The sequence below is a fragment of the Chrysemys picta genome, chromosome 10, assembly GCF_011386835.1.
Source record: "Chrysemys picta bellii isolate R12L10 chromosome 10, ASM1138683v2, whole genome shotgun sequence".
Taxonomy (NCBI): Eukaryota; Metazoa; Chordata; order Testudines; family Emydidae; genus Chrysemys; species Chrysemys picta.
In genome coordinates this window covers 18,317,523-18,345,505 of record NC_088800.1, presented here as the reverse complement: position 1 = coordinate 18,345,505, position 27,983 = coordinate 18,317,523, and the positions used below count along the sequence as shown (strand labels likewise).

At 41.8% G+C, this 27,983-nt stretch overlaps 1 protein-coding gene across 2 annotated transcripts; it reads right to left on the bottom strand.

The window, feature by feature from the left end:
• Window positions 1-87: 87 nt before the first annotated feature.
• BTBD1 (BTB domain containing 1) lies at window positions 88-27,107 on the bottom strand. 2 transcript variants are annotated; one of them, XM_005307240.5, is made up of 8 exons: window positions 26,623-27,103; window positions 15,449-15,605; window positions 14,705-14,810; window positions 9,232-9,429; window positions 8,765-8,957; window positions 8,094-8,181; window positions 5,948-6,094; window positions 88-3,467 (listed from the first exon to the last, which is right to left on the bottom strand). In XM_005307240.5, exons 1-8 carry the CDS (start codon window positions 26,973-26,975, stop codon window positions 3,309-3,311), a joined length of 1,401 nt encoding a protein of 466 aa, XP_005307297.3. In that variant the 5' UTR covers window positions 26,976-27,103; the 3' UTR covers window positions 88-3,308. The 2 variants fall into 2 exon arrangements, with proteins under 2 accessions (XP_005307297.3, XP_065415429.1); XM_065559357.1 differs by lacking the exons at window positions 88-3,467; window positions 5,948-6,094 and adding an exon at window positions 6,885-7,127 and having other exon boundaries at window positions 26,623-27,107.
• Between the last annotated feature and the right edge of the window lie 876 nt (window positions 27,108-27,983).

The following is a 27,983-nucleotide window of genomic DNA, read 5'->3' as shown; positions in this document are numbered from 1 at the left end:
TTCTAAAGCACTTTATCAGATGAAAGACACTTTGGAAGTGGACTAAAGCCTGGTGCCCACCCCAAGAATTACCTCATACCAAATGAGCACAGGTGGAAAACAGATTTTAATTACCAGGCAGCAGTAATCATAGGTTTAAACATGTTTTAATTTTCTACTGTAATGCCTATACGATGTAGGCATTAAGCTATATTAGTCACAGAAGAACCACTGCAAATCTTACTAACAACCCTCAACAAATCATCCAGAAGATCACTAGCAATAGTCTTTATCCTACTCACCAGCTAAGCCTTGAAGATTTGGAAAGAATAAAAGGAAAGATGACTCCCTCTATACCAAAAGCTTCCTCTAGAATACGTAAGCACAACTTTGCTATTGCAGTCTACATGCATGATCATTTAACTCACAAAATAGATGCAAGTGGATTTGTCAAAGTTGGCACAAAGATACTCAGGTGGGTAACTAAGAGGTATTTACTATTTCAGTAGCAGACCATGACAAGCATTAGAGTAAAGGTATGAGAAACAGTACTTGTGACTGGCATACATTGATTTATTTTTAATTCAATAGTTAACCCTCTATTTTGCATTAACTTTTAAGGGTTTTTTTTCCCCTTTGTTTTTGCGATCTTCAGTTAGGAACCACAAGAAGATACATACACTTAAGAGTTGGGGCAATAGAACAAAGAATACTGAAAACTTTAATAACCCACTTTACAAGATGTTTTGGTCAGGTTTTTTAAGCTAACTAATGACTTTCATAGGAGAAATGACACATTAGCTCTTATATTTAATTTCAGTGCCAAATAATGTACTTAAGTAATTTATCACTTGCCAGACAGGAAAATAGAAATAATTCAGCCAATAGATTATCAGAGAAATACGTATTGAAGAAAATACATTTTTTAAGTAATTACTGTCAGCATGATAGAACTAGATGAGATTTCTTAGCATTTCTCAGTGATTCATCTTTCAATAGCTTGTTACATTTCAAGGTAAGCTAATGCTGAATATTCAAAATTATCCTATGGTTCTACTCTAGATGCATTTTCTCCGGTCCTGAACTGTACATATTAATGACTTATCTTTGTAAGTAATAAGAGTAACACTAAGGAGGAAGGGAAATTTCCAACCTGATAATCAGGCTTCTGTGAGTTCTTCTATATCAGCTTAACATTTTTTCATCCAGCAGCTAGAGAAGGAAACCCCACTTTTGTTAATGTCTTTGCCTCTACATAGCAGGCTGGCTGCTTGCATGTTACCAATTATATTCACCACTGCTAAAAATATTACGATTTAAAGGACAATTAAAAAGAGATCTAATAGACACACACCGTTTTCCATACCCTAACATAGGAAGTCTGAAAGAAAACTGATGTGGTCCATTCTTATTACTCACCACCAAACTAAAGAACTACCAAGCCAATACCAGCTCCTTGGCTCAGCAGAGCTTTGTAGTAATGATCAAGAACTGAATATAGTAAGTCTCAGCTCAGGTGTATTGATCAGTACACCAATTATTTTTAAAAGACAGTATAATTTGAAAGCAACTGTAGAATGCTCTCCCCAGCTCTAGCTGTCAGGCCTGTAAATACAGGTTAGACCAAAAAAGGTGAAATTCAAGAGCACAAAAGGTAACAGAAGTCATGATTTACACAGTTACTGTTGCATTTCTCTTTTCGCCTAATATATATTGGCTAAGGCAGTGACAACTGTTTATTAGTATGTCACAGGACTTCAGTGACTTCAAATATCTATATCTAGACATATGGCACTAGGAACAGCAATCTAAAGGAAGTCTTTCTTTTAAGTTCAACTGACATGCATTTCACTTAACCACAAAAAAGCTTATTTAAACTAAAGAATTGCACGTTTTTTGAAGAACCTTTATTTACACTACATAGTTTAACTGAAGTCCTCTTACATTGCTATTAATGTCATTTCAACTTTAAAGCTGCTCTAATTCTACCTCAGTGGTTACTGTATGTATTTTTAAAAAATTACAAGACTTTTGTGCAAGCAAAAAATGATACGGGATTTTCACTTATTTTAAGCTCACTTTAAAATAAACATACTAAATGATCTAAATACTCCTTATTTATCTGCTCAGATAACATTAGTGGCATTATAAATAAAATCCAAAGTAAGTGTACACACTGTATCATACCTATGCTAGTAATGAGAACATTAGGGAAACAGTCATTGCTTTCAACTCCATACTAATTTCTTGGGGTATGGTTTGTAGGAGTGTACAGGATCCTGTGGAGTGAATGGGAATTTTCACACTTTGGCTGTTTAATCAACTGCAGAGAATGCTGCACAGTATACTGACTGATCATCTATGTACATTTATTGCACCTTTCAATTGGCTGCACTGCCTCATACCCACTTGTAGATATTCTCTGGAACTAAATGCACAGATAACGTTAAATCAGATCAAGATTTTAGTGTTGGTTAATGCTTGAGCATCCAGGTCCTAGAATACTATTAATAGAAGTCTTGTATTTTCATATCTTCACATTATACATTTTTGCAAGCATATTTATATACAATAGTCATCACCATACCAACTTACACGCTCCAGTACATTACTATAAAATACACATTTCTGAATGAAACCAAGACCATTGAAGTATTGTACATTGCAGATCTCAGCTATAAGCATGTGCTATATTTCTTTAATACAATTCCAGATACTGTTTACAGTGTTAACCCAGGTATTTCTTCATGGCTCATTTAATTAAAAAAAAAAAAAAAAAAAAAAAGTATAAATCCAGTTTTGTTGCTGTAATTAAAAAAAAAAAAAGTTGTCACTTGAGTCCATAATGGTCATTGCAAGAGTATTTTAGAGGGAAATGCAAGTCTGGGACAAAGTAATATAGCTATTGCATTTTTAAAGAAGAAAAATAATATACCAAAATTCCATAACAAACGAGGAGATCAAAGGAGAATTTCACCAAATGCTGAAGACAATGTAAGGAGTCAGGAAGTAAATAAACCAACAAAACACAAGATAATGTTTAAAATACCTTTACAATATAGAGTACTTCTTACTTTCAATGTTTTGTGAAGGTAAAAAGGAACTACATCTGTTAACTTATTGATATCCTGCCAATAATCATGGAGAGAAAAATAGATTTTTCTGGTACCTCCTATAAGAAATGTTCTAGTTTCATAGTACACCTGGAGAGATTATATATTTATGTAATTTCATAGAATTTAATCATTGCCACCAATAGCAAGTACTTTATGCCAATGTCAGTCTATACATTGCTACTTGCATTATCTGAGATGAACTATTCTGTGTAATTATGTATAAAATATTATTTCTGGTATTTGTCCATCTTCTATCGATGTACCATTGTTGTTACCGGGTGAACTAGAGAAGGAAAAGCAGGTTTTGCTAGCAGTGGGAGATTCATGGATTACTTTCTTCAATCCTTTCGTACCATAATGGGAATCAGGACCCTAATATAAACAACAAAAGTAGTTAAGTGAATTGGAGAAAATGTAGCTATTTGAGCAGAAAGATTTAATTAATTTATTATATATATATATATATATATATATATAAAAAAATATATAATTAACATAATATAATATAAAATAAAAAAAAAAAAAAGGTTATAACAAGCTCTAGCATTCCTTTAGTCTGTGGTACCTCTGGAGAACCTTGAATTGTATTAGTCTAGCATGTATTACCTGATACAATTCAAGGTTCTCCAGAGGTACGACAGACTAAAGCAATGCTGGAGTTTGTTATTATCTTTGAAAGGAGAATTCAGACACCAACTTGTCTGCTTCATCTGGCAACTAATATGCCAGAATGTTTTTACTGTGTGTATTTAGTATGTAAGCCTATACTAATATTTAAAGTGTTTGAAATTTCTGGTATGCAGATTTGTGAAATTTCATACAGTAACTCCTCACTTAATGTTGTAGTTATGTTCTTGAAAAATGCAACTTTAAGTGAAACAATGTTAAACTAATCCAATTTTCCCATAAGATTTAATGTAAATGCGGGGGCGGGGGGGGGGATTAGGTTCCAAGGAAATTTTTTTGGGGCAGACAAAAGGCATTATATACTGTACAGTACTGTACTGTGGTGGGGAGGTGCCTCTGGCTTACCCCACACAGGCACTGCCCGCTGCAGACCATGAGGCAGGCAAGGACGCTAGGAAGCACCTTGTGCAGCAGCAGCTTCCCCCCAGAAGAATACGTGCTGACTTTGCCAGGGGATGCTCCAGGCCTGCCTCTTCCCACCCCCACTCCACCTCCTCCATGGAGCACGCCGCATCCCCACTCCCCCCTTCCTCCCAGCGCTTCCCTGCCACCAAAGAGCTGTTTGGCAGCACCTACGACTTCTCTCTGTCCAGCTTTGAAGGGGAAAGCGCCGCTTCTCTCCGGACGCTGGCTGCACTGCTGCCCCTGCTCCTCCTGAGTCCTCCGGCCCATGCTCACAGGACGGCATTCCGAAAGAGGATTTAGAGCTGCAGGCCAGGTCCTGGGGCCCCCTTAGCCCAGGGCCCTGCAGCGCCTAAAGCCCCTGCGTTCCGGGTGGCCCTGCCTGCTGGGGAGGGGGGCAGCTTCCCCGCTCCCTCCCTCCCAGAAAGTCCTAAGAGCCGCCAAATAGCTGTTTGGTGGCAGGGGAAGCGCTGGGAGGGAGGGAGGATGGGAGGAGGAGGAGGCGGAGAAGAGGAATTTGTGCAATGCTCCCTTGTAAAGTCAGCCAAATGACATTATAAGGGAGCATTGCACAACTTTAAACGAGCATGTTCCCTAATGGAGCAGCGACTGAACTTCGAAACAACATTAAGCGGGAGGACGTTAAGTGAGGAGTTACTGTATTTGATTTTTGGATAGAGAATTAGATTAGCGGCCCCCCCCCCCCCCCACACATGAACTCTTAGTAATGGACAAAGCAGCCTATTATGTTTAATGGAGGACTTTTAGAAGAGAATACGCATAACAGCTAAACCTGAGCTTAAGAAAATTTAAAGCATTTTTTAAAGTATATCATTGATTAGAAGGAAGAAAAATACAGTTAACACAAAGGATAGATTCGAGTTTTGATGCAAATTTCCACTAATACTATATTACAAATGCACATTTTCACCTCTGCAAGTAAACTAATAGCTTCAAAATTGCATCCAAAGTAACATTTTTAAACAATAAGTCACAACTAACCCCCCCCCCCCGGCAAAAAAAAAAAAAAAGCGCACCTCCTAGGAGATTCCCACCTTTATTCCAGCCCCAGTACATCAAGTACAGAGTTGGGTAGAAATCCCAGGTCTGGCTTAGGGAAGAAATTCCCCAATGCAGGCACTGAGGAAGACAGACACAAGAGCTCTCTCACAAACCATGATGTAGGGGGCATGCCACGGATGGGCTGGGAGCAGGAGAGAGGAGCTGCAATGCTGAGAACGTAGGTCAATGGTTCTCAAACTTTTGTACTGGTGACCCCTTTCACATAGAAAGCCTCTGAGTGCGACCCCTTTTTATAAATTAAAAACACTTTTTATATATTTAACACCATTATAAATGGTGGAGGCAAAGCGGGGTTTGGGGTGGAGGCTGACAGTTGACGACCCCCCCCCCCCATGTAAGAACCTTGTGACCCCCTGAGGGGTCCCGGTCCCCAGTTTGAGAACCCCTGATGTAGGTAGTGCTGCTGCCCATAGGCAGTAGGTGATAGTTACATTGGGATCTGCTCTGGTTCCTGGATCAGCTCAGCTTTGGGAAAGCATAAAGCCACAACAGCTCCACCACCCCCTTGAAAGCCAATTCAAAAACAAGCACTTCAAAAGCAAAACTAGACAATTAAGAAAAAGAGAGAGTGAGAGACTTAGAGGATGTTTCCCTACCAGATAGTTTAAAATTTGGCTAAAATATTGGTTCCAAACAACTTTCCATTATGTTCATTTCTACGCTCTCTTAAGCATGCTTACTTTGAGTGTTGCACAAGCTGTGTAGGAGACCGTTGGCAAAATTTCGATAGGTTCTTTGAACATAACTCTGAATGTATTAGCAGTTCCATCACAACTAAATCCAGTATCATTTTGTCCCAGTGTTTGATTTTTTTCATATTCAATTATCTGCATAAAAAAAATAAAACAGAAGTGTCTTTTTACCTGTTAATTAGTTTACAATTTTGAAGAAAACTCTAGTCACAAAAAACCCAACCAAGCATCAACATATATAAGTGTCACATTCTGGGGTACTATTCAGACCAGTGAAGGGTTTTGTCGCTGCCTGCCCTGTAATCCTGGGTGCCTCACAATGCTTTGCTGCTGTAGTTCCCAACCTGGGCCGCTCACAACCAGCCTACCAACATGCAGGTCACACCCTCAGTGTCTGTGTATAGCTGCAGCCCCGGTCCAGCAGCTCTGACCCCAGCTGCTTGCCAGCAAAATACCAGTCACACACTGGCTTCCACCAGCCTTGGTTACTACTGGCAGGATGACCCCAACAAACTCCCAAGTCCCAGATTTTTCCCAAAAATGTGCGTTCTGTAATGTCCAGCCATTTCCTGGACAATTCAGATATTAAGGTTTGTTGCTCCTGTAAGGAGTTAATATTCAACAGTTTTGTTACTTTAACTGGAGTTATCAAACAGTTCAGTTTAAACACAGCCTTGGAATAAAACAAAAAACAAGATAGGATTTTAAGTGAATTCAAGTATAAGTGATAAAGCTAGAAATGGATACAAGCAAATAAAAATGAAAACATGTCTAAAGGCCTAAAACTTAATCTAGCAAGTTTGGTTCAAGGCTTTTGTTCAAGATGGCCTTTCTCACTCACTAGTTTGCAGCATGATGGTAACTGACCCTGTCCTTGGTCACGTTATCTCCTAGTGGCCCACAGGTGCTGGCGCCTTTGTCTTCTTAGGTGAAAGAGAGAACTTCGTGTTCTCTGCCCCTTTCTTTTATATTTCAATAAACGTTGGAAGTAGATTCTTCTGAAGGTTACCATTCAGTGTAAAGTTTATTCAAGCAGTAAGGAAGGCGACATGGGAGTTCAATGGTGAAGGAGGCTCCATGCTTTCTCCCCCTCCTCCCCCCACTTGTTTTTTGCTGAAATGCAAATTGTTCTGTTTCCTGCCACCTCTTCCCCCTGCTGTTGAGGACCCTGATTGAGGTAAACACACATTCCTTCCTTTATGATAGGCCTATTTAACAACTTTGGCCTAGACAGGCTATCATCATCATACAGGGGGAATTCATAACTTCACATATACTGTTAACTAGATACATTTCAACATGATATTATTGACCAGTGAGTTATTAGTTTTCCCATGGTACCCACAAAGCACATTTTGTACAAAGATTATTACAATGGTGTGTCAGGTGTGAATACAAAGTTGCTTTCAGTCACAATAGGACTACTTACATTAGAATAAGCATTACAGATAACAACAGTTCCCTGTTCCATCCAATTTAACACAAAGGGTAGTACAACCTCAGTCGGGGAAGGTGTGTACCATCTGCTTGTGACACAATTAACATCTGGAATTTTAATGAATGGGAATTCACCCCGTCATGCACTGGGAGTAAGAACCAGGAGTGTTTATCTATTACAAAAAAATACCTCCTGGAGAAATACTAACTTTTAAGTAAACCTATACTGCTGTCCAAGACACCTTTAAAGAATAAATATCTTCATAAACAAACAGGTGCTCACTGAAAGATCTAAAAAAAACATCACTGAATTCTTCCAAGAATGTAGCAATACCTATAGAACTTTATGACTACACAATTCTGTTTTATGTTCATTTTAGCGATTATACTCCGACTACAGATTCTATTAATCTCACAGTTCCCATGTTAATTTTAAGGGGAGAATAGGAATAGCTTGCTAAAAATAAGAAAGTAGGACTCAGAAGTTTAACTTTCTATCTCAGTCACACCCAAGGGACAAACAATAGAATCATATTGTTGAAGTCAATTCACATTTTTATATGCAAATGTGTCATGATCTATCTGGACTAAATAATTGCTCCATCCCAAATCAAATTCATAGTAAGCCTTATTTAAGAATTGTTCCTTGTACCAAATTTAGTTTCTACTAAGCAGTTTAATTAAAAATATACTATACCTGTATATTGACTTGATAGTCTGTGGGTCCATGAATAGATCCATACAATCCAAATCCCACTATGGAAATTCTTCTATTAACTGTGAACCTGACACAGGAGAAAGGCGAGTTATAAATATCACATTTCAACAATAGTCACAGGGCCCTGATCTTACTCCCACTCAAGTCAGTGGAAAGACTCCCATTGATTTAAAAGGTGCTGGATCAAGCTCAGGATATAGTACTATATACAATTTAATAAAGCAAACCAGGCTTACTGTAAAATGAAGTTTTACTAAAGAGATGGCATCCTAAGACCTCAATTTTACAACTAAAGGCCCCAGTATTCCACAAGGATCATTCTGAAGGACTCAGTATACTGAATAACAAAAATACCTCTATTTTGACCAGCTCTGAAAGGAAACATTTTAACGGATCCAATTTTAAATGTGGCAATGCATGTTATCATTAATAAGCTATACTCTAGAATCCACCTAAACTATTTTTCCAGAATTTCCCTTTATTCTCTTTATTTTAAATGCTTTTATCTATGAGTGTGCGCACAGTCTACTTTTTAAATAGACAGTGCAAATGTTGTATCCGTGGTAAATCAGTATGTTACTGCTTTCAGTACTACAAAGCAGCATTTGAGTCACATGTTTTTTTCTCCTTGGACAACTCATGACCAATACCTGATTCGGTCACTTGTTCCGCTGTACCCCCAACGGCTCTCCACTTGCTGGAACCTGTTTATGCTGCATTCTTTTCCTCGGAGGCAGCATCTCGGTCGGTCAATATAATCAACTCTAGGTTTAGGATTGACCGTAAAATGCAAAAAGAGATTTACCACTTCCCGATCTGACAAAATTCCAGACTGAGCAGGACCTAGGAATAGAAGCAGCATGTTTCTGAGAATATGATATGCTTTAACATTTTAATTCTGAATTGTTGTATTTAAATAAACAGTGTAAAGTCCATCATGATTTGTCTCAGACCAGCACAACTTTTGCAAGATGGACTGTTTTGATAGGAAGGAGTGAAATGCATTTGTTACTAACAGGGTAGTTGTGAAAGGTTTGTAAAGTTAGTCCATTATTAGCATAATGTGTTTCTCTGAATTACATTAACATATTAGTACGATAAAGTAACCCACAGTTACCTGCTGCAAACTCTTCAATAGTCATTAGTGGAAAACGGATTAGAGATAGAGCTTTTCCAAGCACTTTCTGTTTGTTTCCTGACGTCACAGGCAGCTGCTGTCTTTGACACTCTGCTTCTGCCCAGCGAACAACAGCTCCAAAGAGTCTACTTTCTCGAATACTAAGTGTGTCTCTTTCTAGTACTGCACACAGTGTGTCTAAAAAAAGAAAAAGTTACTAATAAATTTAGGTCAATTTTCTTCTTTCATAGCAATTTCTGTCTTTACATATGTTAAGTCATCTTAAAGTATTTTTTAAATTATACAACTTCAGTTAAGAATAAACTATTTGATTCAAGAGCCCAAACTACTTTAATATAATAGAAAACTGATTGAATATACATGTAAGAGATCTGTTTAAGGACTAAATAAATTTATTGCAAAAAAAACCACCACAGATAAGACAGTTTTGTCTTACGTGTAAATCAGTCTTCTGGAACAGTGTACAGCATCCAATCCAACAGGTTTTGTCCTGCCCGCCTCCTTCTATAAAACAGCATATGAACTTTCTTCTTGATTCCTAAGACTAGGACTATATATAGGTATAGATATATAGTGCCAAACTGCTGCTCTCATGTCCCAAAGAGTATTTCCAAAGCTAGAGCAAGATCAAGAAAGGAAGTGATCAAGCAGATTGGTGAATGTCCGACTATGGGAAAGCCAAATTACTCATAATATAAAGTTGTCCTCATTTGAGTGTCCATCTGCCAATCTGGATCAACTATTGAAATGCAACAACCAGCAGAATGCACAAAAAGAAAAAAGTGACAGTGTAAGGATATATTAAAGTGATCTTTTAAACATAGACATATGGCATCCAAAAAATTAAAAGCAGTACTAAGTATTCCAACTCTTTTTATATACACATCTCAGATTTAGTGAAGATCAGTGGGACATTTAACTCCTGGCTTTGCAGACCTCTCCACATGAAAGGCTGTTGTTCTTCACACAGGACCTATTAAAATAGGCACAAATCTATGTCAGGAATCTTGCTGATACTAGAAAAAGCTGCTCTGATTGCCATCTAACATGTGACCATAGATAACTTGTCCTTTTTTTGTAATCTCTGTAAATTAGACCACATCCAATTTCCTAAAGAAAACTGTTCCCGTGGAAAAGGGTAACCACTTGACATCCAGAGAAAGTAGTTGCATCTACTTAGACTGGAAGATGTCCTGATTTAAGTGGAAAGGCACATTATTTATACTGCAGTAGAACCTGGTAATGGACCAGGCCCCCATTGTGCTAGGCGCTGTACAAACACAGAACAGTTCTGTAGAGAATTTCAAGAAACATTTTCCTGTAGTCTTGACATGATTTAAGGTTTATATGAACCTAGCCCCACCAAGAATAGCAGCAGTAGTTGAGATTCCAGAACCTAAAGATGACTAGAGGTGTTCCCAACTGAGATTCTTCTTTCTAGTCTACTAGTCACCCAAAGCAGGGATTTCACAATCCAATCGGGAAGGAAGGATTACCTGGAGAGGGACTCCTAGCGTTCACAGCTGAGCCCACAAGGACTTGAAGAGGGTGCAGAACATATAACTGGACAATGCCTAAACCTGAGAACATAAGACTGAATAGCTGAAGGCCCTGACAGTTATGTATATACTATGTAGGAGTTCCCAAACAAACTAGAATGATTGAAACAGCTCTGTCTAGAGAAGAGAATGAGGGAGACAATGATATGAAAACCAACTCCTGGGTGAGAAAGCCCTGCCATAAAACAAGGTTTTTTTTCCCCCCTAAAGTAATGTACACAATGAAATTTACGATTTTTTAAAGAAGTTAAAATTTTTCTTCTTCTTCATTGTTTACCCAGCTTTGCACTTTATGAATAGGACCTGTGAATTTTTTCTAATAAACTATTTGAAAATTTACCCAGCTCTCCTCCCCGTTTATCAAAAAAGACACACCAGGTATGTAGAACTGATGTTTTGAACAAGATTTATTGGAGCTGTTTCTAACTGTTTGGACTTGAAAAACATATTCAGATAGTGGAAAAATCAGATTACTTTCCTCCTTAAGGGCTGTTATTACAATACCCTGAGTACGGAGAAAACATTGTAGGTGCTAGATGGAAAGGATCATGTATTGGAAACAGTCCCCGTCCAGGTAGAATAAAAGAAACTTGTGAGAAGTTGGAATGAGCACAAGCAAGCAGTTGCACAAATCCAAACACAAGAAGTTTAAGGAGAGGGTAGTGCAATTTTCTTTTCTTTTTTTAAAATAAGGCCAGACTATCCATCCTCAATCTGAACTTTCTTCTTTGCATTCTAGCTGATTTTGAAACAAGTCTTGGACATAAGTTCCATCATGACTGTCTCTCAAACTAGATTGACAAAGCAGCTGGATCCTGAGTGAATAACGATATAACTTATCTCTGGCCAGATCATGCCTGCACATGGGAGACTGTAGGCCACAAAGGGTATGTCTAAACCACAATGTATGCCCTGGATTAGCAGAACTTGAGTCAGCAGACTTTGGTTTTGTTAACCTAGGGCTTGAGCATCTACACACTCATTTGTAACCCCAGGTTAAGAACTGTTGAACCTTGGGTCCAACCTGGGTCTCCAGCATCTATGCTGCATTGTGTGGGTTTGAGTCCAGCCATCCATATCCCAGACTTCCTAGCAAGGCAGGAAGTATAAGGGCCGGGCCCTGCAACTCAGCTGGGTTCAGACCAGGGAAGGAGCCAGATGTCCTTTCCAGGGAGCTGAACTACCTGTGGAGCCCATGGTTAGCTGCAGCAGACGATAACGACACTTCTAAACCAGCCTGGAGAAAAGACAAGCCATGGTCCCAGGAGATGGAGGAACTGGGAGAGGAAGCACAGAGTGAGCCGCCTGGCACAGAGAGAGGGAACCAGGCCCCAGTCACTGCAGAGAACAACCCAACCAGTCGCCAGTAGGAAGCAGCCCAGGAAAACGAGACTTTGGGTCTGGTGTGTTGCCGGGAGACGAGGCAGTGACCTCATGTTTCCCTGCTGGCCCCACAATGGGATCACCGGTTGCTCCAAGGGTCCTGGGCTGGGATCCAGTGGAGCAGGGTGGGCTGGGATCCCCCTACCCCCAGCCACGCACACAGGGCTGGGCAAGCACTAATACCTAGGCCAAGGGGCCTAAGCCATTGCCTGCTTGTTTGCTCAGCCTATGCCCAGAAGGCCTGAGTCCTTGTCTATTTAACAGTTTAGCCCTCAGGCAGGAGCCCCAAGCCACAGACTTCTTACTGGCCCAGCCCCCATCCTGGAGACTGGAGCTACCTTGTGCCGAGGGGCTCAGCTGCAAACCAGGATGACTGGTTGCACCCATTCAAGTTTGAGCACCAATTCTCCACCGCCAAAGAGGTGCCCCGGAAGAGATCCAAGGAATCTTACGCCACCAAACTCGGCTGTCCAAGGAACAAAAAGTCAGCGTTTGGGATTGTGGAATACTTTTGACAGACTCCCAGAGCATTAGTCCAGGGGGGCTGCGTCTACATTGCAATGCAACAGGACTTGAACCCAGGGTCCTAGCTTGATTTAGGCTCTAACTCTCCACCCCTGTGGGGTCCAGGACCCTCAGTCAGAGCCCTGAATTAGGGCAATTTGCATGTAGATGGACGGATGTTAGGTTTCAGCCTGAGTTCGAACCATGAGCTTACACTGCAATTAGATACGTTTCAAATGTAGGGCAGAGAAAGAGGCAATTAGTAAGAGAGGAAACCCTGTAGTTGAAAGTTAGCAATTTTCAGCAGTAGTAAGTCAAAGTCAGAGAAAGCATGCAGCTGCACTAGCTGCAAAGGCAGGATTGTATTTATACAGCACTCAAAGGCACGCTGTGTGCTTTACAGACAGAAAAGAGGAAAGGCTCCTGTTCCAGAGAGTCTGCATGCTAGACAGACAACGTATAAACTATGGACAGCAGGATAAAAAGATGCAAACAAGAGTGTTATGTTCTTAGCACTTATTTTCTTGTTTATAATTTATCCCTTAGTTTTATATGCAAGTGTAATCTGAATCAATTTGAACCTCATTTATTCACTGTTTAATCTTCTTCTGAATTCCAATTAATCATCTATTCCCCCACTCCAAGGAAAATATATGAGTTAATCTTAGTATAGAGTCCCATTTGTTTCTTCCTTCCCTGGCCTCTAGCAAAGCTTTAGTCCCATCTTTTTCTTGTGTACCTCATACACCATGGTTATTTCCTCTCCCTTACCTCTACACAGACACTCTTCTTAACGCTTTTCTGAGGTTGGTTGTGATGAAGTCAATGGCATCAGGTAATGTACCGCTTCTCCTGCCAATAGTCTGTTCCCTCCTGGGAGTCTAGGCTCGAGCCCACTCATAGGTTGGAAGCTGATATCAGTCTGGGCTATTTACAGTACTAAGTTTAGTCAAGAAGAATATACATATGCTGCTTTCATAGCTGAAAGTAGGCAGGACCAGCCCAGTAGTTGAGCGGGATTGGCAAATGGACACTCGAAGAAGAGTAATTTAACCATAATGCTTCAACTAAAACTGAACATGCAGCAAAGGTATTTACAAAACCAATTTCTCTTTTTTTGCCATATTGGCAGCAATTTTTTGGTAAATCCAATGATGGGCAGTACTAAATCACAGTAGTGACCTAAAACAAAATTAGAGACAGTACTATAAATATGGCATATATAGTTAAACAGGACCAAACCAGATAGAAATCTGGAGTGTTTTCAAGTCAACAGACACTCAAGCTTTTTTTAGTATTTTCTCACAGATTTAATCAGACATCACACACAAAGTATTATTGTAACAGAAATGTATAGTGAAAATTCAGAAAAATTCTTCAAAGATACCTGAAGATGCAAAAGTAACAACATTCGCAATAAGGTAAAACTGATTTTTTTATGCATTTAGATTTTGTATTCAAACTTATGTTACTCAGTGTTTCTTCTGCATCGATTAAAAAAAAAAGTGCACTACAGTGGTCAAAATACTGTACCACTAAAATTCCTACACTAATTAGACAATGTAGACTAGCATATAAAAATGTTTGCTTCATCTTTCAAAATGGTATTGAGGTAAAATCCTTGTACTTTTAATAAAGTTCTAACTAGTTCTAATCAATGTGAGCATAGATTTTTAAACCAAAAATCTGATCCTAAACCTGTCAAGTTAAAACACCAGTTTCAACATTATGTGATACCTGTAAACCACTATGTTACAAGAGGGTCAACTATTAAAATGGTCAAGTTAAACAAGTCAATTGGGACTAATTTATTTGTTTAGATGGCTAAGCCTTTTAGCAGAGTTCTCTAATGTGATGATTTTTATATATGGGAATCTTTTAGAGCCTATATATTGTACATGTTTCAGTGCAAGCTTTGACAAAAAGGTACACCGTTCAACAATGCAAATCAATACAGTTCTTTTACAAAGTTTAAATACATATTCTGGTAATAGAAGGCAACTTACCTATGTCAATATCAGTAAAACCTTCTGCACTTATGGCATCCATTGTACTTTTGTCTATAGTGTCAAGACAAAGACTAGCAAGCTGAGGTTCATCAAATAATCGAGCCTATGGAGATAATATATTGTTAACAGACAAATGGTATGACTGTGGTGTTGCAACCAACAGATTTAGAAGTAACCCAAACAAACAAGTTTTTACTCCAGAATAATGGATACATTCTATTTAGACAGCCTCAATTTACCTTTCAAGTATTCCTTGAGTTTGTGTCAAACAGCCCTTGAATGATGTACTTCATTAAGAGTTTTTGTATCAGAGTTCTCCAATTCTCCTTCCTGAATAATATTATTACACTGCCAAAGATAAATCTCTATATTTGAAATTGCAAGTCAAAACTACAATACTGGATCAAAATTTAGACAATGTTCTCAAAGAGCCTCAGATTAATTCATTAGAATATTAATATTAATAGCACTGAAGAGAGAACAGACCTCATGTTTATGATGTTCCAATAACAATATAAAAATATGTTTATTTACAAAGCCCTTTTCCTTTCTATTATTTCATACTCAAGAAGCTGAGTGACAAAGCTGCAATAAGATGCTTGCAGAAAGACTGATATGCTGCACAGATATTTCTACCACAGATTAAACTACCTAGACATCTAACATTGTGTAAAATATTAGCTCTTGGGGGGCTGATTTATTAAACAATATTTTCATAAGCCAACATTTTATTCAGGTTACCTGGGTAAGAAGCATAAAGGCATTATCTGCTCTAAGGTGTTTAGTGAGAAATTCCACACAATGTGCTTCCAAGGCTGGGACTGCATACTTCTTGGCAGTGTAGAGAGTAGTCATAACTGTTTCAGGACCAATCTGAACTTCATCTGAATAAAGAAACCTGGAAATAATACAAAAATACAGAAGGATAAAAGGGATATAACTGAGGCAGAGCTGAACATACCAACTAAATTTAGGAACATGATTAACAGCCTCTTTGTACTGACAAAACAAATTAAAGAAGTGCACTAAAAAAGTTTGGTACTAGTTAAGATGTGGCAGCATGTTAGCTTATGAAAAGCTAATGCCATTAGATCTGCATAAGAAGTGTAACATTCCCTAAAACTAATCTTGCTGTACTGGTTTATTAGATATGTACAGCCAGTGAAGAGTAGCTGAGCTGGCAAAATTACTTTTAATTCAGATCTGGCTCAATAGCAAGAACATCTTCAATTTGAGTATCAATACCTCGATTGCTATACCACTGCTCTCCATTCAAAGACATTGCACACTATCCATCCAGCCATGAGGGGACACAAATCAAGGACTTCCACTGCGATAACATCTTAATTCTAAGTCAGCATTTTCCCTCTGCAGGAAACTAATATTTCAGCTAATGACCTCTATTTTTTTGACAGAGACTGCCACAGGCTGAAACTCTGACCTGCCTCCATTGTTTTTGAGAATGCAGGATAGATTGGTGTTTTAATGGTAGCAATGAATCAAGAGACAAAAAGTATGCACCAAAGGCAGCAAAGCCAGCTTTCCTGAAAGCTGTTACTTGTTGAGATGAGACAGGAGTATTGATTCTAAGATACCAATCAATGGGGGTGGGAATTGTTTGTTTTTTAAAATCTGTTATTGACCTGAAGAAAGTATTTCCAAGTCTGTCACTACTGCACCTCTAATTTCTAGGAAAGTTAATCAAAACTGCTCTATTGGTTACAGAAATACACAAAAAAGATTTCTGTATATTACAAGTTATTAAAAAACCCACCAATATTGGTTTAAACATAATAATTAAGAGGCATACTAACAGATGCAGGAATTCCTACGTCAAGACTAAAGACTATTCTGCACTAGAAGTGCTACAGCAGCGCAGCTGCACCGATGCAGCCACGCCACTGTAGTGAGTCTGGTGAAGATGCTTTATGCCAACAGGAGAGAGCATCATCAATATAACAAAACCATCTTTGTGACTGGTGGTAGCAATGTCTCCTGCCAACATAGCACTGTCCACACCGGCGCTTAGGTCGGTGTAATTTACATCACTCATGGGCGTGGCTTATTCACACCCTTGGGAAACAAATTATACCGACATAACCTGTAGTGTAGACAAGCCCTAAGCCTTCTTTTTCCTCTCTTGTTATTTTGGTTTAGTTAAATATCCATTATTTTACCTAATGCACTATTCTGAGACTCCTGCAACAATGAGGCACAACAAGGTGCTAAAGCTAGAACGTAAGCAGGTAACGTAATCCCCAGGCTTTGTCACAACCATAATAATCTAATCTTCTTGTTTAAAAACCAACATTTTGTCCCTCTTAACATATTTTTCAATGTACTTAAAAATATACAATGCTTTTCTGGTGCTTACTTTAATATAAAAAGTGTGAGAAAGAAGCAGATAGGTTCCTATATTGTGTATACAAACCTGAAAGTCTATGGGGCCTATGAAAAAGTAGTTGAGAACTGTTGGCACTCATGAAACTAAGGTAGCTGCTACCATGCTCTAGGTCAGCAATTTGATAATTTCTTCATGGGTCAAAGGTGTCAAAGGGATCAACAGGTTACCTCATTTCATATTGGTTTTAGGTCAACATGCAACAACTGCTAAAAAAATCCAGACTCTCCAACAGTAGGCAGCTATCTAGTAATACCATTTGATTAATAAACTTAAAAAAGGAGACTGCAGAATTGATGGCCCCATACTATAGCCACAGAGCTAATGAAAAATGGACAGCACACATCTTAGCTCATCCTTTCATGTCAGCTTATATGCTTTTAATAGGTACTAACAAAAGCATGATTTGAATTAGTCCGTAACATAGGCCATGTAGGGCTAGTCTACACTACCCACCCAGATCGGCGGGTAGAAATCGATCTCTCGGGGATCAATTTATCGCGTCTCATCTAGACGGATAAATCGATCCCCAAATCAACGCGTGTACTCCCACCTCATCAGGAGGAGTAAGCGCTGTCGACGGGGGAGCTGCGGCGGTCGATTTGCCACCGTCCTCACAGCAGGGTAAGTCTAATAGGATATGTCAAATTCAGCTACGCTATTTGCGTAGCTGAATTTGCGTATCTTAAAATCAATCCCCTCCCCCCCCCCCAGTGTCCTAGCCGTAATAAAACTTTAGAGTTATTTCATAAGCACTGTAGACAGATACTTTTGTATATATGATAAAGATTTGGCAAGCCAGTTGCCAGGAATGGTGGAGAGGAAGGGGATGATTGGAACAAATGGTTTGCTGTGCTGTGCAAAGGGGGAAGATAGCGGGAGCAAGGTAGCAACCTGGAATTTCCCCGTGTCATGAATATATTTCGTTACTGAGACTCAGGGCCCTAGGCTAGTACCCTGGTTGAGGGATTATGTCAGAAGGAAAGGGAAACAGCTGGAAACAAAGAACAGCTGAAAATGATTTTGGGAAACAGTTTGACTGATTTTGTACAGGAGCATGATAATGGTCTTTGGAAGCTTGAGAGCTTTACTGGTCCTGGAGCATTCCTGCAGCTTTGTAAGGAGTAGTGATGGTAATAAATAAAGAGAAATCAGTTAAAGGCAGAAAGAGAGGAGTTAAAGAAAGATAAAATTGAGAAAGACAGACATCCAGGCTGAGTCAGACACCTTCTGTGCTCAGATAGTGGCACGGCAGACGCAGGGGTATGACAGTGAGCAAGGCCTGGTCCACACTAACCCCCCACTTCAGACTAAGATAAGCAAATTCAGCTACGTTAATAACGTAGCTGAATTCGAAGTACCTTAGTCCGAACTTACCGCGGGTCCAGATGCGGCAGGGAGGCTCCCCAGTCGATGCCGCGTACTCCTCTCGCTGAGCTGGAGTACCGGCGTCGATGGCGAGCACTTCCGAGATCGATTTATCGCGTCTAGACAAGACGCGATAAATCGATCCCAGAAGATCGATCGCTTACATCCGGACCAGGAAGTAAGTATAGACGTACCCCAAGAGAGTAACAGGCTGGAGCAGGAAGTGTCTGGATTGAAACAGCAGACAATGGAGAGTGATAAGATTTTAAACTACAAATTAAGCAGCTGATTTTTTAATTTAAAAATAAAATAGCTCATTTTGAAAAATCCTTCTAATAGGATGGGGATTTTTTTTTAAATGACTAATATCAAGCTTATACAAAAGATTTTAAACTTTAGCAGATTTAAATATTGTGGCGTTAGTGAGCATTACTGTAACAGAAAAAACATTTTGGGTTACTCATTTAGTACAGCTTCTATAAGCACATTCATTAAGTCATGGCTGGCTTGGGTGTATATTTTTTAACTTTACTGCTTAGAGCTTTATCCACATAACACAAGAGTAAGAGTTTCATATCAGCTTGGTAGACTTGGGCCGCTCTGAGACTATACTCTTAAGAATCAGCCACCATAGTCCAAAAAAGAATTCAGCAACTTGTAGCAATGAAGCATCCAATATAACCAAATACTTTTAGAGTGAGGAAATTTAATCCACACTAGGATAGAAATGTCAACATGCCAATATATGATTTATGCTTCTTTGTCTTGTCTATATTAGGAAAAGTTGGGTGCATAATTTCTTATCTGAATGTTTCTAGTGTGCACATATCCCTTTATATCTAGAAAGTCTTGTTTTCCCCCATCACAACGCCTTTTGTGGGATTTTCCTGAGACAAGCAATAAAGCATTTTGAATAAATTCTTAATGTTTAAAAATGCTGAGTTAGGGAATAAAGAGGCAGGCACAAGAACTATTAAAAATTGCAAAACAATGAGTCACTTGAAGATATGGGTCAATGATCTTGGAGCATTTCCACAGTACCCCTCCTTTTCCAGAATGGGAAAATCTGTCTGAGTGGCTTGCTTCTGAAGAATCCCTCTGCTTGTGTGTGTAGGGCAGTAGTTCTGAAACTTTGTATGTTGCAGCCTTCTGTTTGTTACAGGTCTGAACTTGCCCTCTGCATATCCTTTTCTGCCTCTCACCTGTCTATAAATATCTCTTTTTCTATCCATTTTCTAAGTACAAACATTTTTCAGAGAAAATTGTATTTCCTCAATACCTCTACTTTTCTCTGCCTCCAGTTTTCAGCCTCTCTCTCGCAAAGTTCTCTCCCCATTCACCCTCTCTTCCCCAGGTCCTGCATTCTCTCATTCCCTCTTTCCCGGTTTATACCTTATTGTCTCTTCCTGTAAGGCTTCAATGTCAATTTTCTCTCCCCCAGTGTATAGGTAAGAATGTAAGAAAATGTTCAGAGGCAATTATTTTATAAAGGAAGCAATTGAGATCACTAAGTCCCCCAGACCAGATCATTTCCTTAAAGAGAATCTCCCCCGAAAATGTTTCAAGAGAGTTTATTAGGCCCCCAGCAATCAGTTCTGTGGACACTGGTGAATTTTATCTTCTTAGAATGCAAGAAAAAAAGCAGAGAACCCTACCTAAACTCACCAGGATGCACACAAAATCATCCCAATGGTCCCACAACCACTGTAGTTGCTTTGCAAGAACTCTTTTGTTCCTTGTTTAAAAAACCCTACAGTCAAGAGAAATATTGGATGGTAAGTCAACAAAGAGCAAGTCTACACTACAGTGCTACATTGGCACAGCTGCACCGTTGCTCTCCCCTTTGGCATAGCTTCCACCTCTCACGGAGGTGAAATGCCTATGTCGGCAGGAGAGCATCTCCAGCCGACACAGCATTGGTGTGGACAGTGCTTAGGTTGCTGTAACTTTTTCACACCCCTGAGCAATGTAACTTACATTGACATAAGCAGTAGTGTAGGCCAGCCCCAAAAACAGTTATTTTATTCCTTAAACCACTGTTTCCCAAACTTGGGACGCCGCTTGTGTAGGGAAAGCTGCTTCCAGCAGCTCCCATTGGCCTGGAGCAGCGAATCATGGCCAGTGGGAGCCGCGATTGGCCGAACCTGCGGAAGCGGCAGGCAAACAAACCGGCCTGGCCCACCAGGGGCTTTCCCTACACAAGCGGCGTCCCAAATTTGGGAAACACTGTCTTAAACCTTTGAGCTCAACCAATAATAGGTTGGTTTTTTTCTCAGAATGGTTTTTCCCTCAGAGATAAGTCCTCAGTCTCCTCCTTTATCTATTTAGTTATAATCTTGATTGCAAAAAGTAACCCACAATAAAATCATATTTTAAAAAGTTATTACTGAAGGAATAATTCTATTTATTTATATATTTAAAAGTAATACTTTAAATGTAAGCTTGAATATCAATACCTTCCTTTCAACATCTCTAAGCCATTTTCTAAATACCTTAATACTTTTAGGGTTTGGCTTTCTGAACCATCTATCAAAGATCAACAACTCTAATAACCAATATAAGCAGTTTTCATTTAGACAAAAATAAATGTTCACAGAGGAACAGGAAAATACTTAATTACTGCATAAAATACCTAATGAGCAATTGTTTACACTGTTCGATTACTTATGGGTAAGGCTACGATTTACTCACAGAGGTTGTGGAAGTCACAGAATCCATAACTTCCAGCAACCTCCATGACTTCAGCCTGCTGTGATGGGAGCTACACAGTCCCCTGATGCCTGCAGGGGCAGGGAGCTGCAGGGTACCCCCGCCGTCTCTGGCGGCCCACTGAGCTCCAAGTCTCTGCAGGTGGTGGGGTACCCCGCAGCTCCCAACTGCGAGCTCCCAGACGCCGCGGGCAGTGGGGGAATCCCCAAGCTCCTGTCTGTCGCGGGCGGTGGGGTCCCCCGGAGCTCCCAGCAGCAGGGGAACCCCCAAGCTCCTGGTAGCTGCGGGTCCCTGGTGCTGCGAGCGGCGGCGGTATCCCGCAGCTCCCAGCCCACATGCTGTAGGTATACTTTGCAGCCTCCAGCTGCTGCAGGCAGCTCCTCGTCCCTGCTCTGCTGCCCCGCTTCAGGCGCTGTGGGGATCCCCATTTTGTCAGGGATATTTTTAGTAAAAGTCACGGCCAGGTCACGGCTTCCGTGACTTTTTCTTTTTTGCCTGTGACCTGTCCGTGACTTTTACTAAAAATATCCCTGACAAAATCTTAGCCTTACTGATGGGCATTATGTTCTTAGTAATCTCTACACTTTTTCCAGAAAACAGAGCTAAAAATAGACTGTTTCAAATGGAATGGACTAACCTTCATGCTGCTTATTTCCTCTGCTTAAATTTGTTATATGTAAATATGTTTAAATTTTGTATTTTAATAACTCTCTTTCCTCTCCCCCCCCCCCACATATTAAAAGCAAGCAGAAAAGATAGAGGCAGACTTTCTTAAATTCTAGAAACTGATGTAGATTCCAGTTGCACATGTAGACTTCCAACAAATAGCATTTTAGGAAAAGGGAGAACTGACTTGTTTTTAATCTGATTTCAGAGTTCAGTAATCTGTACTTCTGCAGGAAGCAGTAAAGAAGAGTGCCTTACAAAACACAGACAAACTCCAGTCTCTGTAGGTAGATAAGAGGGAATTAATTTCCAAGTTCTTTTACTACTTGTAATTTAAGTCCTGTACATTTCCCCAACAAAAAATAACTAACTTCAACCTTACAGTGGTAGGGGGAAGAAGCACAGTTCAGACTGATTTGGGGACCTGACGTGAGAATTTTCTAAAGGCTTGGTATATACCTGGAAAGTTTTGCTGGCATAGTGTATGTCAGTTAGAGAGAGTTTGGTTGGTTGGGGTGGGGGGGATTTGGTCAACATAGATATGGTAGCAAAACTTCAATGCAGATGTAGTTATACCATCAAAAAAAAAAAATCCTTTTGCTGGTAACAGCTTATTTCACTTGGGGATCTGGTATAAGCTGTTCCAGCAAAAGGACTTCTTTTGCTGGTGTAATTGCATCTACATTAAGGTTTGCCAGTATAGCTTAACAGGGAGACTTTCTACAACACAAAAGTGTAGGCTGGTGCCCAATATCAAATAGTCACTTAAGGTCTCAACAACAACCTCTTCTTCACCCAGCAACTCATTTGCTTTACATAGGCAGGAGATCACTACCCGCATCATCCCCTGCCACTCCAGTTTCATTTTTGTCCTCTTGGATATTTATTACAATGCAGGCTTGTAAAAACACTAATTTTAGTAAATTTGCCAATAAATGTAATATTACGTACAATCCTTGCATTCTCTTCCAGTATGCATTGGGAAATGGGGTCATTTTAAATTTTGTATTCTCAGTTATAATACTGAAGTCAATTTTCAAAAAGTGTATAGTAGGAAGGAAGAAATGTCAAGTATTTGTTTGTATTAAAGTTTTCAGTAGGATGGGTGTTTTTTTAAAAACATACTGAATTTATATTTTGTGCTTATGTTGGCATATATAGAATTCAAGCACATTCTAATGGCGTAGGTGTTTATTTCCAGACCAAATGGCTTCCAAGATATGGTAACCTTTAAAATATCACGAATCCCTCAGTCTGCCAGTGCTTTTATATATAAGCTAATATAGTAAGGCCTTGGATCATTATATATTTTTTCTTACTATAATACTCAAGGGCCCCAAGCAGCCCACCGTGCTAGTAGCTCTACAAATACACAATGGCTTCTATCGCATTCTAAGGCCCCTATCCTTTGTCCATTTTTTTCCCCATAATGTTCAAACTGTAGCCTCTTTTTTAAACACATATCATTCTTAATTTTTTAAAGTTAAGAAATTAACTTAAGAATTTAAACTTAAGTCTTTAATCCTAAACTTTTTCTACTTAAATTTGACCTCTAACTATGGTGGTTGCTCTCTTAAAAAACCTTGCATATACATCTTTTTCATTCTCTTAACATGAGAAACAACATTTTGTCTGCAACATACACTTTATCTATTCCCTGTACACTAGCGCCTACCCAGTTTTGCCATTCCTTCATGACTATGGCTAAGATTTTGTCACAGATATTTTTAGTAAGAGTCACAGACAGGTCATGGGCAAAAAAGGAAAATTCACAGAAGCCCGTGACCTGTTCCTGACTTTTACTAAAAATATCCATCACAAAATGGGGAACTGCTAGGCAGCTGTGGGGCCTGGCTGGGAGCTCCAGGGTCCCGCTCCCCCGCGGCCCTGAGCTGCGGGGTCCCTCGCCACCAGAGGCCGGGAGCTGGGGGGGCCTCTGGCCAGGAGCTTTGGGGTCTCCCCATGGCCACTTAGAGCCCTCCAGTGCCCAGGAGCTGCAGCAGCAGCAGCTCCCCCCCCCGCGCCCGCTGCCTGCGGCGTCTGGGAGCTGCGGAGTACTCCCATCACCTCAGAGCTCGGAGGCTCCACTGTCTTGGGCAGCAGTGGGACCCTGCAGCTCCCAGCCGCCTGTGGGCTGAAGTCATGGAGGTCTTTGGAAGTCATGGATTCTGTGACCTCCATGATAAAATCGTAGCCTTACTCATGACTGGAGTTTAGGGCTGTAAGCGCAAGTCACTTGTGGAGCAGGAAGGGGATCTTCTACTAATATCCTCAAGTGAATGAGGAGAGCAAAGGTCAGCTGTTGCTCTACTCTGCTGTTCCTCCCAGGAGATGGGGCTTTTAAAAGTCCACACCTGGCAGAAGGAAACTCCTGGCTAAGAGTATGGGCACGTGCCCCATTCTCTTCACCCTTCATGGCTTGTCTCTATTGGTTCCTAGTGTAAAAGGCAGGATGTCCCCACTCTACTCTAGAGGTCTTGTACTACTTCAATGGAGAAGTCTCTGGAGGGTCCTAAATCAATAACTTTCTCTCCAAAACCTTGACTGTGAAGGAGGACCTACACCAGCTCCACTGTATTCCATTACAAATAGATTGAGGGAGGACCTGAAAACAGTCTCAAAATTCTTAAGGGCTCTTACAAAGCAACAGTAATTGATTTCTCCACATCCACTGAAGGACAAGAAGTAATAGAATTAATCGGCAGCAAAGGAGACTTAGCTTAGATCAGGGGTGGGCAAACTACGGCCCGCGGGACCGTCCTGCCCGGCCCCTGAGCTCCTGGCCTGGGAGGCTAGCCCCTGGCCCCTCCCCTGCTGTCCCCACTCCCCCGCAGCCTCAGCTTGCTCGCTCTGCCGCCGGCACAATGCTCTGGGCAGTGCGGCTGTAAGCACCCAGGGCAGCACAGCGGCAGAGCCCGGCCTGACCCGGTGCTTTGTGCTGCGTGGTGCTGGCAGCAGCCAGGCTAGCACCGCCAGCCACCAGTGCTCCAGGCAGCGCAGTAAGGGGGCAGGGAGCGGGGGGTTGGATAGAGGCCAGGGGAGGTCACGGTGGTGGTCAGGGGACAGGGGTATGGATGGTGGTCAGGGGGGGAAACAGGGGGTTCAATGGGGGCAGAGGTCCCAGGGGGCAGTCAGGAAGGAGAGGGGGGGCCATCAGGAATTAGAGGAAGAGTTGGATGGGGTGGCGGGGGCAGTCAGGGGACAAGAAGCAGGGTGTGTGTGGATGGGGCAGGGGTCCCAGAGGGGCCATCAGGGAACGGGGGGGGGGGGGGGTTTGGATGGGGCACGAGTCCCGGGGGGGGGGGAGGAAGGGGAGTAAATAGGAGGTGGGGGCCAGCCCACAACCCCCCCACACAATTCACGAAACCCAATGCGGCCCTCAGGCCAAAAAGTTTGCCCACCCCTGGGTTAGATCATAGGAAAAGCTTTCCAACATTAAGAATGGTTAAACTCTGGAATAGGCTTCCAAGGGAGGTGTGAAATTCCCATCACTGGAGGTTTTTTTAAAAAACAGGTTGGACAAACAACTGTCATGGATGGTTTAAGTGTACTAGATCCTGCTACAGTGCAGGGGTCTGGACTTGGAACCGCAAGAAATTATCTTCCAGCCCTACATTTCTATGAAATTTGGGATTTTAATCAGTTTTTATATTTTATAAAAAGTTTAGCCTAATTGAACAGTTTCAACAGTATTTTAAGAATTATCTGCAATTTATTCAAAGTTATCAATTCTCAGTAATAACCTTGATATACAATATAACCTTTTCCCTCATATAAATTGCCATTGACAATTGCCACCTAGGCCTCAAATTGGCTAGTTTTATGTAGGTTTGAAATTGATTAATGATCATTCCTCCCCACCCTGAAATCTGTGCAATTGCCAGAGATCATAGACAGCGTATGGGTGAATAATCACTTAATAAACAAGAACAGCAGCAAGAAAAATGATGATCTGACACCAAGAAGCATTTTTTTTACTTGACCCAAGAAGAATCAAATCAATGAATCAAAACAATAAACACAGTATAGCAGACTCGATTCTTCCTTTATGCATTATTTAGAAATAAGTAATTGCAACACACACAGAAGAGCTCTATTATTAAACTACATTTCCCACTGTCTTGCTTCAAAGGCAATCCCTTTGTAAGGACACTTAATTCTCCTGAAGTAAGCATTTTCTTCGTGGGGAAGGTATAAGAATAATTTGCACAACGGGCAACTCCAAATAAAGCCTAAGGAGGGTCCAAAACTAAAGACGAGTCCAAAACCACAAAGTTCTTGTGCAGGGAACTGACAGTTTGACCTTGTTTGCCAGACCACACGATGGCTGTGCCTTGTTTCTATCTGTTTTGTGCCAGGTACAAACAGGTCACGAATACATTAAGCATGCTGAATCAGTGACAAGAGAACAAAGGGGGGGGGGGCTGGGAAGGGCGAAGGAAAATGCAGCAGCAAGCAGGCATAGGTGCAAGATGGAGAGAGGACAAGAGGGCCAGGCACCAGCAGCCATGAGGGGATATAATTAGGGCTTTTGCAGTCGGCTGGTTTACAAGCAATGTCACTCACTCCTCAGCCCCACACAGCGATCAGAGAGGGGCGTGGGCCAGTGCAAGGACACACGCATCAACCCGCCAGCTGCTGTCGGCGCTCAGGGCAGCAGCATAAGATGAAGACTCAACGCCAGCGGCTAACCCGCTCCAACCCGGCACTACGGCAGCCCCCGGTCCCACCCCCGCCGGGTCTCTCCCACCAAACCCCGCCCCGGCCTGACCTGAGCAGCGCCAGGAAGGCGGCGGGCTCTACGTCGGGCAGCTCGATCTCGGCCGAGGTGGTGGCCATGCCACCGTTGAACATGGCGTCGAAGACGGCGCTGCCGGCGGCCAGCAAGAAGCGGTGGGCGGGGATGCGCTGCTGGCCGGGCCCAGGGGGCCCCCCGCCGCCGGGCTGCCGCGGGCCGCCCTTGCCCACCACGAAGCGCACGTCGCTGAGCAGCTCGTTGGTGAAGAGGAAGGCGAAGCGCTCCTGCAGGGAGCCCTTGGTGGCCTGCCAGTTATACACGGGCTCCCGCTGCAGCGCCGCGGGGGCCGCCTCCGGGGGCCCGCCCGAACCCCCCGCCGTCGCCATCGCCGCCCCGCGGGCCGCTCACTCCGCCCGAGGCACGCGCATCCCCGCCGCCGGGCCTTCTACACTCGTCAGTGTCACAAACGGCCTTCCGTCAGCGCAGCGGGCGCTACTGCGCATGCCGCTCCAGCGATCTGCGCATGCCCGGTGCGATCGGCTGAAGGCCTTGCCCTGACGTTGCCCTTCCTTGCCGTCACGATCTGCTTTGGGAGCTGCGAGGGGGCAGCAAGGGTCCAGGGGCCAAAGGGGAGATGGAGGGGGCGGGAGGGAGAGGAGGGGGCAGATAGGCGACGGCAGGAACAGGGTGCGAAAGGGTGTTGAGAAGGGGGAGAGGGCTGCCAGGGGGTGGCAGAGGAGAGAGACCCCAGGAGAGAGAGGGGCAGAGCGGGTAAAAGTTACTGTATGTGGGGTGAGCCCTGTGCAGTGGTGGCCAGGATAAGGCGCATCGGTGCAGGTGGCAGAGGGGCTGCGTTCCTCATTGCATGGTGCATCCCAACCAGGGCTTAAGAGCTGTCCCGAGCGGAGCTCCAGGAAATATTTTCAACCTTCCTGGAGGGTTTTTTTGGAAGCATGTTGGGGGCGGGGGCGCTCTGGGAAATTCTCTATAAGAATTTAAGCCCTGGGGTCAGCATTCCCTTCTTACAGCTGTGTGGGAAAGGCACAGTGTAGTGTAAAGCCCAGATGAGGCTACCCTTCTCTATCTGAAACAATGCACTGAGATGTTGAAAGAAACTTGATTCAGTGAAATATTTCACACACACCTCTCCTAATGTTGGTAAAGGGAAAAAGGAGAATACACCTCTCCCCCATATAATAGAGCAGTTAAGGAAACATAAAACATGACTTCCTAGATTAAAAACAAATATGATGGTCAGTAACATATAGACACGGTGGAATAACCTGGATAAGGATCAGGCTTGTGGTAATATCACCACACGAATAAATACCTCACACACATCTGTAAGAGCCATAATGTGATTATAGGTTATAGCCATCTAGAAAGTGAAATTC